This window comes from Mesoplodon bidens (assembly GCF_964165515.1).
Source record: "Mesoplodon bidens genome assembly, chromosome: 12".
NCBI lineage: Eukaryota > Metazoa > Chordata > Mammalia > Artiodactyla > Ziphiidae > Mesoplodon > Mesoplodon bidens.
In genome coordinates, this window is record NC_138168.1 from 94,086,018 (window position 1) to 94,100,047 (window position 14,030).

Genomic DNA, 14,030 nt, shown 5'->3' on the forward strand with positions numbered 1-14,030 from the left:
GTTCAGTGCAGACTCCCAGGTACTTTACCTGGCAAAGCAGAATTTCTGCATACAGACCCCAGGAAATGTATTTTTTACAATTTTGGCAGCTGGTTCTTTTGCACACTGAAGTTTGAAAACCACTAGTCTGGGGAAATAACAGCAAACTAACAGCAAATCGGTGGTGTTTCCACCAAGCACCCCATCGCAGCTGTGCTGTGTCTCACGCCCTAAGACAGTACAGCGAGCAACACCGGTAGGAAAAAGCCCTCTTCCCCCACAATGTAGCCATTTAAAAAAAGAAGACTGGTTTCAATGAAATACATATATGCTGACCTTTTAGGGTTTCTGCTTGTTTAAACCAGGAAGTTCTGTTCATGTTTATTTCCAGTCGCTTTACACTTTACAGCCCACGGATATTGGGAAGGGAAGAGGTTAGTGCCCTTTATTCCTTTATTGTAGTTCTGCAGACGCGTGTTATAACCTGCTAGTGCAAAGAATAACGGGAAATGGACTTTCCTCTAACAGGGGGAACGCCTAGTTTGAAGCTACTGTGGCTGAGCCAAGAGGCAGGACTAGAGGCCCAACGCTTGGACACACTCCTGGCCTGTTTTGACCTTTCCTCCTCGCGAGAAGAGCTACAGGTGGTCGAGAGCCCCTTTCAGGCACTGTGCTGCCTCCTGACCTACCTCTTTGTGCAGGTAACCTCCTTCCCTGTCGAGGCTGCTGTTGTCACCCCTCACTCCTGGCCCTCGCCTTCCGTGGGGTGTGGTGCTCTGGGATGTAGCCGTGGGCTGGTCCCCTGCACCATCTCTGCCCAGTGTCTGTTCCATAAACTCCAGTCCTTCGAAACGCTCAGACTCAAGTAAGGGTTCTGCATGGGCGTACATTTGAGAAGCCCTGTCTGCTGCCGGACTTCGAGGTGGGCCCTGCACCTAAGTGTGATACAGGCGTGAGGCGTCTGACCCGTGCAGGAACCGTGTTGCACTTTGCTCACGCTTGCCGAGCTTTTTGGGCTCTGGACTGTTCTGTGTCCCTATGTGGGTGGTGGTTCCTGTTGGTGGGGTTTCATGTAATGGTGAGAAGGTCCAGCGCTGCAGTCCGGCTGACCTGGCTGGAGTCACAGCTCTTCCCACAAGCACAGAGCTACCGAGGGAGACTACTTCAACTTGCCTAAGTCATCTAACAAATGTTCGCTTTTCAACCTGTGAACGGGGTCACACCTTCTTCCTGAGGCTACTGGCCAGGCGTTATGTAGAAGGCGAGAAGTGTCCTGCACAGGTGCCCAGAGAAAAGCCCACCAGGGTGGTTGTCGCTGTCAGCCACCCCCACCTGCGGAGCTGGGCCACGCGTGGAGTGGAGAAGGCCACGGCCACGCGCAGGGAGGCGCCGCCAGGTCCTCGTTCGTGCGGTTCGTTAGTTTATGCAGGGAGCTTACAAGGGCCACTGAAAACATTCGCCTTTTATTAGTTTCCACGTGCATGATAACGTCGGGACGCCTCAACAAAAGAAGAGCTTAAATACATTCCATCTCCCGCTTCCCTTCCCCAGCTGAACTGTTTGTAAAAGTCCTTTGCCATCAAGTGTCTGTTTCTTTAGCCATGTAGACCTTCTCACCAGCTTTCCTGATCCCCAGCAGCTGTACCCTCCTCTGGTCTCCGTCTGCTTTGCCGTAACCATCAAGTTTTCATTTGTCTGGAATAGAAAATTATGTTTCTGTTTTTCAAACCTGAATTCACTTTAGGAATCATTGATTGTCTTTAAGAAACTTATGGTAGAATTACATTTCAGGGGAATCATACACTGATTTTTCCTTTCTAAAAGTCCTCTGCCATTTTATAGCTAGTCCTGTATTTTGCATTTTGTACGAACGTGGTATATATAGTTAAATCACCCTTAAGAGATTTTATTGCTTCTTTATTGGTTTCACATGCACCAGTATCAACTGTAGTTTTTGCTTGTTTGTTTGTTTGTTTGCGGTACGCAGGCCTCTCACTGCTGTGGCCTCTCCCGTTGCGGAGCACAGGCTCCGGACGCGCAGGCTCAGTGGCCATGGCTCACGGGCCCAGCCGCTCCACGGCATGTGGGATCTTCCCGGACCGGGGCACGAACCCATGTCCCCTGCATCGGCAGGCGGACTCTCAACCACTGCGCCACCAGGGAAGCCCTCAACTGTACTTTTGAGTAGAACTTTCCTTTATTTGCACCAGACTCAGCAAAGTGTAAATCAGTAAATGATGGCAGGATTATTTAGTATTTAAATGTAAAAATATATTTCTTTTTATATTTTTACTAAATGTACATGCGTGTATTATCAGTTAATATTTTCTGTCCATTGTTTTATGAATCTACAGGCGGCTGAGGTGGACCCATAGAGGGAATTGGGAAGTGGTAGATGACCGATAGCTGAGTTTTCTCCTCCAGAAAGATCAGTGGTTTTCTTCTCAGTACTCCTTGTGAACAGACGGATAGTGATTCCATGTGTTAGCACTCCTAGAACTACGTTTTGCATTATTTTTTCCAGCAGTAGAGATAGGTCCTTGAACCCATTCACAGTCACCTGATACAGCTCTGCTTTCTTGTCAGCTGTGCAAGTGATCATTAGTTATGAAAATCCACTTCCAACAGGAAAAATATTCTAAATCACAGAACGGTCACTTTACATCTCATATTTATATAAACCTGAAGCAAGACAAGCATCAGGAGGAAAACTTCTACTTTTACCTTCTTTCTACTAGTAACTACCTTTCAGTGAAAATCTCTTTAGTGTAAGTAAGTCAGCATGAGATAGACTCAGTGTTGGTTTGACTTGCAAGGACACATTCAAATTGGAACTTTTTAAAACTAGAAAACAAATCGACACATCAGCATTGTCCCCCAGATTAAAAGGTACTGTACTGTGTTATTATTCACAGGGATAACTGTTCTCTCAGGATTAATAAGACTAAAAATGTAATTTTTAAAAAATACTGTACTTTTATATAGTGAAGCTTAGATGTTTTGATGTGCCATACGGGTTAACTACATACTGTTCAGTGTACAGAACCTGTAGAGAAACAAAACCCTCTCTTTTGTTCACTTGGATTCGTACCTCCAAGTGAGCAGCATTTTTTTTTTTTTTTTTTTTTTTTGCGCGGTACGCGGGCCTCTCACTGTTGGGGCCTCTGCCGTTGTGGAGCACAGGCTCCGGACGTGCAGGCTCAGCGGCCATGGCTCACGGGCCCAACCGCTCCGCGGCATGTGGGATCCTCCTGCACCGGGCCACGAACCCATGTCCCCTGCATTGGCAGGCAGATTCTCAACCACTGCGCCACCAGGGAAGCCCTGAGCAGCATTTTTTATCAGAGGCTTATCTGAGAAGCTTTTCTGCAAGTGTAAGTTTGCATCATAGGAAGTTTACATATTTTTTATAATGTACACTAGAGCAAATACTTTGTAATAATAATATCCATTATGCGGAATTCTAAAAAATTGGTATTACTAAGACTCTTGCCTCTTCTGATATGTTATAGATTTGTTAATTACAAAGGTGGTGGCAGAGTATGAAATAGGTTAACTGAAAAAAATAGGACATGAAAGAGTTATTCCTTTCTCATAGGTTGTGTCTTTTAAAATCAGCCTTCTGCAAAAGTTGCTAATGGCAAGAAGTAGAACTAACTGTATGCCTACAAACCTGTCTAAGCACAGAGAGGTGAGGGTTTATGGGTTTAAAAAAAAATACTTTCTGCTTGGTCTTGCTTCTGTGGATTGGGATCTTTTTTCTTGGTCACGAGTGCTGCACATTTGTAGATTTCTTGTTTTTTCCCTGAAATAATTACAGCTGTCATTTATTCAAAGGCAAAAACTATTTTGGAGTAAACATGGGAATGGATAGTGACGGGACCAGTGTGGCATTTGGTGGCTGAGCCTCGTGACCCTGTGAGGAGGGTGCAAAGGTGTTGCCGATTGCCGGGCCTGGTGCTGTCTTTGATCTCCATCCCCTCCTCCTTTCCAGGGTCTGTCTCTTTCGCCATGTCTCTGTCTCTCCTTGCTTCTCACTCACACTTTGGTTAGACTCTTTGATTCCACAAAGGATGGGAAGGGACTCATATCTGGGGAATCCTGGTTTCCTTTAAACTGGCATCTGAGGACACAGTTGACGTCTGGGGCTGGCAAGGGTGGGTGTTTATCCCAGCTCTGATCACTCTGGCTCAGGCCAGCTGTGGGTGCTCTCAGTCTGCAACCCCCTGAATTGTCAGTTCTGGAAATTTGTGTCAAAACTTGATGACCTGTGTTGCTCCAAGACTTAGACTTGGTCATAGCTCAGGCTTTCCCCAGGCATTCTGGAGCGTTCTGCCTTGCTAGTGAGTAATAGGCTCCCCGGTCCAGCTTGGCCCTAGGTGTCGTGGAGATTTTCACACCAGGGACTGTGGGTGGTGGGAGAAAAGACCCTGCTCACCTCCACTGGCGTCTCTTCTGCTGCCTGTGTGTGTGTGTGTGTGTGTGTGTGTGTGTACAAGTGTATGTGTGTATGTGCACATGCATGTGTCCCATGCGTGTATTTGGTCAGAGCTGGTTTTCCTGGGGCTGACGCTGGCTCTCTCTCCCACGCAGGTGGACACCCTCTGTCTGGAGGACCTGCACGCCTTCATTGCACAGGCCCTGTGCCTCGAAGGAAAGACCACCATGGAGCTTGCAGACTTGCAGGTACTGACTGTCACACCTCTGAGGATGGCCCGCCTGACCAAAGGGGTGGCACACTTGCCAGCCTTCTTTACATTTAGTTAGTGTTTTACAGGAACGTTCCCCATGACTTATTTATTTTGTAACTGGAAATTTTTACCTTCTGAACCCCTTGACCCATTTGGCCCACCTCCTACCCCGCCTCTGGCAACCACCAATCTGTTCTCTGTGTCTATCAGTTTGTTTTTGTTTTGTTTTGTTTTAAGATTCCACATAGAAGTGAAATCATATGTCATTTGTCTTCCTCTGATTTATTTAACTTAGCGTCATGCCCTCAGTCCATGTTGTCACAAATGACAAGATTTCATTCTTTTTTACGGCTGAGTAATATTCCATTGTGTGTGTGTATGTATGTGTGTGTGTATAACAGTTTCTTTATCCATTGCACTCATCAGTGGACACTTACACTTAGGTTGTTTGCGTGTCTTGGCTGTTGTAAATAGTGCTGCAGTGAACATAGGGGTGCAGATCTCCTCGAGATAGTATTTTTATTTTTTTCTGATAAATACCCAGAAGTGGAATTGCTGGATCATATAGTAGTTCTGTTTTTAATTTTTAAGAGCCTCCATGCTGCTTTTCAGAGTGGCTGCACCAATTTACGTTCCCACCAACGGTGCATAAAGGTTCCCTTTCTTCCACACCCTCTCCAACATTTGTTATTTCTTGTCTTTTTTGATGATGGCCATTCTAACAGTTATGAGGTGATATCTCATTGTGGTTTTGATTTGCATTTCCCTGATGATTAGTGATGTTGAGCACCTTTACATGTCCCTGTTGGCCATCTGTATGTGTTCTTTGGAAAAATGTCTATTCAGATCCTGCTGCCCATTTTTTAATCAGATTGTTTTGTTTTTTTGCTGTTGAGTTGTATGAGTTATTTATATATTTTGAATATTAACCCCTTGTCACATACATGATTTGCAAATAATTTCTCCCATTCAGTAGGTTACCTTTTCATTTTGTTGATGGTTTCCTTTGCTGTGCAGAAGCTTTTTTTCCCTTTTTTTCGGTATAGTTGATGTACAATAGTATATGTTACAGGTATACAGCACAGTGATTCACAGTTTTAAAGGTTATATTCCATTTATAGTTTTTATAGTTATAAAATATTGGCTTTATTCCCTGTGTTGTACAATATGTCTGTGTAGGTTATTTATTTTATACATAGTAGTTTATGTCTTTTAATCTGCAGAAGCATTTTAGTTTGCTGTATTCTCACTTGTTTATTTTTGCCTTTGCTGCCTGTGCTTTGGATGTCAAATCCAAAAAAGTCATTGCCAAGACTGATGTCAAGGAGCTTACTGCCTATGTTTTTTTCTAGGAGTTTTATTGTTTCTGCTCTTATGTTCAAGTCTTTAATCCATTTTGAGTTGATCTTTGTGTATGGTGTAGATACAGTTTCATTGTTTTGTATATGACTGTCCAGTTTTCCCAATATCACTTGTAGAGACTGTCCTTTCCCCACGGTATATCCTTGGCTCCTTTGTTGACCACTTATGCATGGATTTTTTTCTGGGCTCTCTATTCCGTTCTGTTGATCTTTGTGTCTTTTTTTGTGCCAGTACTAACTGTTTTGTTTACTGTAGCTTTGAGATACAGTCTGAAGTCAGGGAGTGTTATGCCTCCAGCTTTGTTCTTCTTTCTCAAGATGGCTTTGGCTCTTTGGGGTCTTTTGTTCCATACAAATTTTAGGATTGTCCTATTTCTGTGAAAAATGCCATTGGTATTTTGATTGGATTGCATGGAATCTATAGGTTGCCTTGGGTAGTATGGTCATTTTAACAGTATTCATTCTTCCAATCCATGAGCATGGTATATCTTTCCATTTGTGTTATCTTTAATTTCTTTCGTTAGTGTGTTATAATTTTTATTGTGCAGGCCTTTCACATCCTTGGTTAAATTTATTCCTAGGTATTTTATTCTTTTTGATGCAGTTGTGAGTGGGATTGTTTTCTTCATTTCTCTTGCTGATGGTTTGCTGTTACTGTATAGAAAGGCGACAGGTTTCTGTGTGTTGGTTTTGTCTCCTGCAACCTCACTGAGTTCAGTTAGTTGTAATTTTTTTTTGGTGGGGTCTTCAGCATTTTCTACTATCTGTCTATCATGTGATATTATATCACAAATGGTGACAGCTTGACTTCTTCCTTTCTGGTCTGGATGCCTTGTATTTCTTTTTCTGCCTAATTGCTATAAGACTTCCAGGACTGTGTTGAATAAGAGCGGTCCTGTTCCTGACCTTAGAGGAAATGCTTTCAACCTTTTACTCTTGAGTATGAGTAGCTGTTAGCTGTTCCTCTGTTTGCAAAATAAAATTTTAAAGAGTTAATGTTGAGCTATTAGTACTAATTGTTAATACAAGGCTGTAGCCACAGCCACACGGCCTTCCTTCTGGTCTCCTCTCTTGCTGCCATCAGCCTGCCCGTCCCCTCAGCAGCTGCTTGGGCGCTCGCACCAGAGCTGGGCCCTCACCTGCTATCCTCTTCCCTCCTAAGAAAACCAAACAGCCAGGCAGGGGGAGAAAGGAAGCTGGAGGTCATGGTGGCTCCTGTTTTGTTGTTCAGGTGGGGAAACTGAGGCCCTGTGGGCAGCAGAGCGAGCTGGGGCCATGTCCCTGGCGAGCTCTGTGACCTGGAACATGTTCTCATGAATGTACAGCAAGAACCTAACTTGCCTCTTTTGTAAAACAAAGGGGACTCCACACTGCTTTCTGCCAGGTCAGGGCACAGGGCTGTGGGGTCTTTGTCAACACGGATGTGTGGTCCCACCCATCTGTTACTGATAGAGCCAAGGTAGAATCAGGGCTCCTGACACCCAGCCTCTGTTCTTGCCTCTGCCCTTTTTTGTGAGAAATGCCCGTTCCTAGGAGGAGGGAGGCCTTCGGGAAAGGGCCCTGCAGGAGCACCGCACTTGGACTGCTGCGTCCAGACACACCAGGCACCGCCCCGTCTCGGCTGTTGCCAGCACAAAGGGCCTGCGCGGCCATCATTCCCCACCAGTTCCTCTGAGGCCTCTGACCGGGTGGCATGTGCTCTCCACACGTGACGCCAGAGCCACCGTGGGAAGTGTTCCCAGGGGGCAGGGGCTTTGAGCCCGCCGAGGGGTTCCGACTCGGCTCTGACTCTGAGGAGCCCCTGGTCCGTCTCCACAGGAGCCAAGGGGCAGCGTGGCCACTGGGCCTGGCCTTCCTGCCCACCGTTGCTCATGGGGAAGTTTAAAAATACTCTCTTAGTCTTTTACCCAGCATTATTTTTCTTGCCCCAGCGGCCCAGTATAGCTTTTAAATGATAGGTGTATTTACACGTTTATTAAAAATCCAGGTGAGTAGGGCTTCCCTGGTGGCGCAGTGGTTGAGAGTCGGCCTGACGATGCAGGGGACACGGGTTCATGCCCCGGTCCGGGAGGATCCCACATGCCGCGGAGCGGCTGGGCCCGTGAGCCATGGCCGCTGAGCCTGCGCGTCCGGAGCCTGTGCTCTGCGACGGGAGAGGCCACAACAGTGAGAGGCCCACATACCGCAAAAAAAAAAAAAAAAAAAAAAATCCAGGTGATTAGATTATATTTGTAAAGATTATATCACATTTTTTCTATATATACTGTACACACATTCATTTACAGACATAGAAGTCTGCTATTTATGAAATCAAAGAATACAGGAACCCTTAATCTGCCGTAATATAAAAAAAGAAAGAAGAAAAACAGTATTACTTGGCATTAAAAAAAAAAACACAGGCTTTTTTATAAAGCAGGGATGTCAGTGACCAAGGACACTGGTCTCCTGGGTGCTGGGCGCGCGGTGGGGCCAGGCCGTGTGTCTGTCAGTCAGTCTCCAGTCACTGCTCTGTCGTCTCTGAATGCGGGGTACGTACTTGCTAGTTTTCCTGTCAGCGTCGTAACTGTCCACGTGTGCGTTCAGCCTACAGCTCTAGAGGATGGGGTCTGCTCACGTGGTCCTTTCATACTTGGTTTTGTTTGTTTGTTTGTTTGTTTTTTGCTGTACGCGGGCCTCTCACTGTTGTGGCCTCTCCCGTTGCGGAGCACAGGCTCCGGACGCACAGGCTCAGCGGCCATGGCTCACGGGCCCAGCCGCTCCGCGGCACGTGGGATCTTCCCGGACCGGGGCACGAACCTGTGTCCCCTGCATCGGCAGGCGGACTCTCAACCACTGCGCCACCAGGGAAGCCCTTCATACTTGGTTTGTACAGCCCATGTGAACACACGTGCATGCGTATAGATAGAGATGCAGGTGCATGGCTAGCAGGGAGAGTCAGTTAAGTAATATTCTGAATTGTATAGCAAATAAGTAACTCGTGAAGTCCCCTGTCTTAAGCGACTTGAAAGGGGGAGGGTGGATTCTTAGATTCTTCTATCTGTATCATTTAAGATAGGGATGCCTCAGCCAGAGAATAATCACGGGTAAGGTATCACATGTCATGATGTGTGTGTTCCTGTGGTCACTTGCCCCCGTCCTTTCCTGGATCCTGCCCATCGGGCCGTGGTGGGAGGGGTCCTGGGCCTCAGGAACCCTGGCTCCTGCTGTGTCCTGTGAGCAGTACCTCTAACTTGGGCGCCCTGTATGCCTGTCCAGGAATGTAAAAGGGGTGCATGTAGCTGCCTTGCTCACCCCCAGGGTTTTGTCAGACTTGGGCACGTGCCCAGAGTGTTGTGTAAAGTCCTCTATGAAGCTTACTGTCACTGAGCCAAGCGGAGCCCAGGCCTGGCGTCCCAGCCAGACTGTGTGCTCTCAGAGCCTCTTTGCTCCGCCCCAGGGTGCTCCGCGGTTTAAATTTGCATTCACCCTCTTCTTTTGGAATGAGCCAAAGAGACACTGGGGCTTTCTTTGCCTGTCAGTTCCTCTCTGCTGCATTGGGTCCCTGAAACCAACAAAACCATAAACCATCTCCTTCCAGGGGGAGGCCCCCCAACTGCTGGAAAATTCCAGGCTCACCTCTTCCCCCCCTGGCGCTCGGGGAGACCTATCTGAGCCACCCCGAAGCCTAGCTTACAGGAGGTGGCTGGCACCTTTCCTGGCACTACCAGGGCTCCTTGGAAAGTTCTTGGTCAGTTTTGATTGGGGAACTAAAAGGAAAAGAAATAAGAGTTAGTGGAAAGGAAAATTCTGTTCTGAAATTCGAGCTGTACCACATTAGCAAGGGGTCTGCTGTGAGCATAGCATCTCATCGCCCTGGTGATGATGTTTCAAGATTTACTGGACACGTGATGACTGGGGCTGGTCCACGGCTGGACCCTCTCTGCCTCCTGTTGGGTGCTGGTTGAAGGTCCAGTGCTCAGCACACTTCATAGCGAAGGCCGTGCTGTGCCTTGGCGCTGAGTGCACGGGACCACAGGCAGTTTAGTCAGAGCCCTGCGTCTTGGGCTTAGACTCCAGAGTGCGTTGGAACCACATTAAGAGGCCACAGCTCCTTTTCCACATGGGTTCCCCAGCATCATGTCATCCCCCCAGCAGCCATGCACCTCTCAAGTGGGGAGCAAACGCAGCGTGTGTGAAAAGCAGGTGTAGACGTCTTCATCGAGAGATCTCTACGTAATATTGCCCTGGCTGCTAAATCCTCAGTTTCTAAATCACTTTAAATCCCATAGGCAAAAATCAAAATGCTTTGAGGACGTATTGAGATCACATTCTTACAGCACATCAAAATAATATGCTTTGCTGATTAAATCACTGAAACAGCCACAGAAACACAGGATTGTGTAAAAGTACATTCAGAGATTTAGAAAAATGCTTTCATTAGTAGGCAGCTCAAAATTGGATGAATGAGTGAATAGTAGAAATAGAATCTATTGAAAGTTTTAGTAGACTTTTTAAAGTTGATATGTAAACACAGGAGATGAGTGCTCCAGACAGATTAAATTAGATGAATGGGTAGGAAACCTGGTTTCCATATTTTCCTCATTTTTATTCTCTGGCATGCTTACGACTTTCTAATGCTTTTCCCAGGCAGAACGTCGTTGAGTGACTTTGGGAGGGAAGAGAGGTAGTGAGAGGGCTCAGGGTGCCTGGAACCCACAGTCCAGAAGGCCTGGTGCCCAGCGGTGGCAGCGGTCCCAGTTTCACGTGGTTTGTATCACAGTACACGTCCTGGTACTCGGTGCAGAAGATGCGGTCTCTCCGGGTGAGCACGAGCGTTGTGAAGAGACCGTAAGGTGGACAGTGGGGAACACGGCTGATGAGCCCTGAGGGAACTGGCCGTGAGGGCTGGTCACGGCTCCTCCCTGAGTCCATCTGCAGTGCTCAGACAGGTTCTCCGGGCGAGAGGAGCCCGGGGAGAATGGCTGCGCCCCTGGGAGGGGGCTGGGGGCCCTTGTTAAGTGAAGACGTGTGGGTGTGAGGGCAGCGACGCAGCAGGCGGGACGCCTCCTTGAGAGTCGGGAGAGATCTCGGCCCGCCCTCCCGGGCCCTTAACAGTTCAGAAGGGTCGCTCTCTCCCCCACCAGACACCCGGGGTGTGCGCTCAGGCAGGAGAGAGCGAGGGAGGGCCACACCCGGCCCGCCGCCCCCGCGCCCATCCCCGACACAGCCACGCTCAGTCGCTCACACGTTGTCTGTGGATGCATTCACATCAGAGCCGCAGAACCAGGTGGTTGCGATAGATGCTCTCTGCCCTTCCCAGACAGCTGGCCAGCAGCCCTGGGCGTAAACCTGAGAGCTGGTCGGTGTGCACGGACGCTCAGGGTCAGAGGAGGGGTCCATGTGTGCATGCCTGGCAGCATTCACAACTGCCCAACTTCAGAATCTGAGCTATTCACATTTGGGTTTTCGTCCCTCTCCTGTTTTTGTCTTGAATCATAAGCAGATGTTACAACTTCTTACTGCTTCTTACTACAAACAATCAGGTATTAAGACTTCACCACTCTGGCTTTGAAACTGTCTCTAGCCTCTGTTCTCCCCTTTCCAGGCCACTCATACCCCAGGGTAAAGATTTTGACGCTCAGAATCTGCACTTTTCCAAGTAGGCTGGCCTTCCAGGCCCTCTGATTCTGTCTGCCCTGGTGCCTGTGTTGCGGTCCAGCTCCCGTGAAGCAGGCCCTCCACAGACCCCAGCTTTCCATGCCCACCAAGACCCAGCACTCACCACCAAGGTGACTTCCTTCCTCTGCAAATACCTGTAGTTACTCCTGGTTACCTATACTTGCTAATAACACATAAATACCTGTAGTTACTCCTGGTTACCTGTTTTTGGCATTTACACAGGTGCTGTGTGATCCCTCTTCCAGTGTTGCAGGATCTGCTTCAGAACCATGTTCTTCCTTTTCTCAGCGAGGGTCTCTTACTGTAACACTGCTCCTGGATACGTGTCCCCTTTCTCATGTCGTTCAGACTGTTCTTAAACTCCTTGGCTTGTGGCTTCTTCAAGAGTGGGGACTCCGCTTTATTCATCTTTGTGTATTCTCTGGTACCTATGCTTTGAGTAACTTAGCAGGTACTCAGCTAGTATTTGTTCAAATGAATTGAAATACATCCTTCCTGGGGCAGAGTAGGGGGCAGGCCAAGTGTTTATAACTTCCACGGAGCCCCCTTGTGTGTCGTATGTACTCAAATAATTGTCAGTTTGCTTAATGTTTGTATAAACCGCTGTGGTGTTGGTAGATGTCCTTTTTATCTTCATGAATAAGAGCCTTTCACATAAAATGTGTTTTTCTACAGCAGAGACGGACCTCAGACGTAATTTCAGTTTCACGTTTCTTTTTCTACAGCAATGTGATTTCTTTCACAAACCCCATCCCGTTGGTTGCGGTACGTGTCCCAGGGTTGAGCGGGTGGGCACCCCCGAGACACTGTGCCCACTCTCTCTACCAGTGGGGGCCGGGCTCCCCCGCCCCGCTGCCTCCGTGCCTGCTCACCTCCCACATCAGCCGGGCAGCAAAGCTCAGACACCTTGCACAGAGTTTCTTCCCCAGACCCCACCTGCCAGAGGCGGAGCTCGCTGGCTGCCTGGCTGGCGGTCCCCCTGTGGGCTCTGAGCTCCACTCGCCCGAGGCCCCTCCCTTTCCTGCCCCGCGCCTGCCCCTTCCCCTTGCTCAGACTCTTCACACCTGGGGCACATCGGAGGTCTTTCAGGTTTTCAGGGGGTGAGGCTTTTGAAAGTCAGAGGTCGGAACTTGGCAGTTTTACCCTTTCCTGTCCCCATGTATTGATGGCACAAAGTCTTAGGTGACTGAAGGCCTTAAGGAAGAATGGGAAGAAGGGTGGAATTATGGTTAGAATTACCTTACTACATTTTTTGTACAAATTAGCCTTTTACCATTCTTTCAGTCCTGGGCCCTTTCTGCGGTTTTGTACTTGTAAACATAATGGCAGACCTCATGGTGGTCGTGGACCCTGGAGCCACCTTCCTTCTGACTGGATCACTCGAGGCTGCAAGAGCTGCCTGAGATGAGGTGACGGGGCGGGGGAGATGAGTGCAGCCTTGAAGCCATAGGACGTCTGCATGTGTTCAGGTGGCTCTGAGTCTGGACAGGGGTCAGGACCAAGGAGGCAGTCTGGAGTGGACATTGCGGGTGGTAACACTGTGGGAATAGCAGGCTTCATCCTGCCAGCCGTACGTGAGCTGTGCTGCTCCCATAGGTATTTCCTCTGTCACATAGTTTTTCATGAAGGAAAACTTGACTTCAGACCAAGCTGCATGTTCTCTTCTTTCCTCTGTTCTTGGGTCCTTTCTGTGAGCCAGAAAGCACTCTAGTAGGAATTGTTTTTCCTGTTTGTTATCTGTGGTCATCCATTCTGAACCTTAGGTGTAGGTCAGGATGGAGTTGGAAGTTACATGTGTGTTCAGAGTCTGTCTCCTCATGCCCTGCGCCTTCGGGGGCTGCAGATCAGAAGGTTATGGTTGGCAGGCCTATCAGTCCTGCCGGACCCAGCACGCCCGAGAAGCCCACTGACTTTGGCCGGGTGGAGATTTTGTTTCTATGTGTGGTGAGTTCAGAAAACCTGCAGTTGTTCCACAGGGTATTGTGGGTATTTTAGTGATGTTACAGGGTGCTGCAGCTGGCCCAATCCTATGACACGCAGCCCTTGCCAGTTTCTCACTTATTTCGTTTTACTCTCTTCCCCTTTTGTTCCTTGCAAGTGTCCATTTAAATTCTAGGAGTGCATCTCAACACAGTTTACTTTTGCCTGGATTAAAGATGTGGCGTAAAAACGACATTGGATAAGAACATGTACAGGAGAAATGGAATTTTTATCTCGCTTGCTGAGGGCAGGAGCCGTGTAACGACTGCCCACGCAGGCCTCGATGTTACCCTCGGGGCAGCACCTGTTGTCTCTCATGGTGATCCTGTGTTCGCCAGAACCCAGCCCTGCCCCTGTGCGT

At 48.2% G+C, this 14,030-nt stretch overlaps 1 protein-coding gene across 3 annotated transcripts in view; it reads left to right on the forward strand.

Moving 5' to 3' along the window:
• FAM120B (family with sequence similarity 120 member B) overlaps window positions 1-14,030 on the forward strand; it is a 62,115-nt gene that overhangs the window by 33,645 nt on the left and 14,440 nt on the right. For all 3 annotated transcript variants that reach the window (XM_081251215.1, XM_081251212.1, XM_081251213.1), the window contains exons 5-6: window positions 508-680; window positions 4,573-4,665. In XM_081251215.1, the coding sequence (XP_081107341.1) occupies window positions 508-680; window positions 4,573-4,665 (266 nt within the window). The remainder of the gene's footprint in view (window positions 1-507; window positions 681-4,572; window positions 4,666-14,030) is intronic.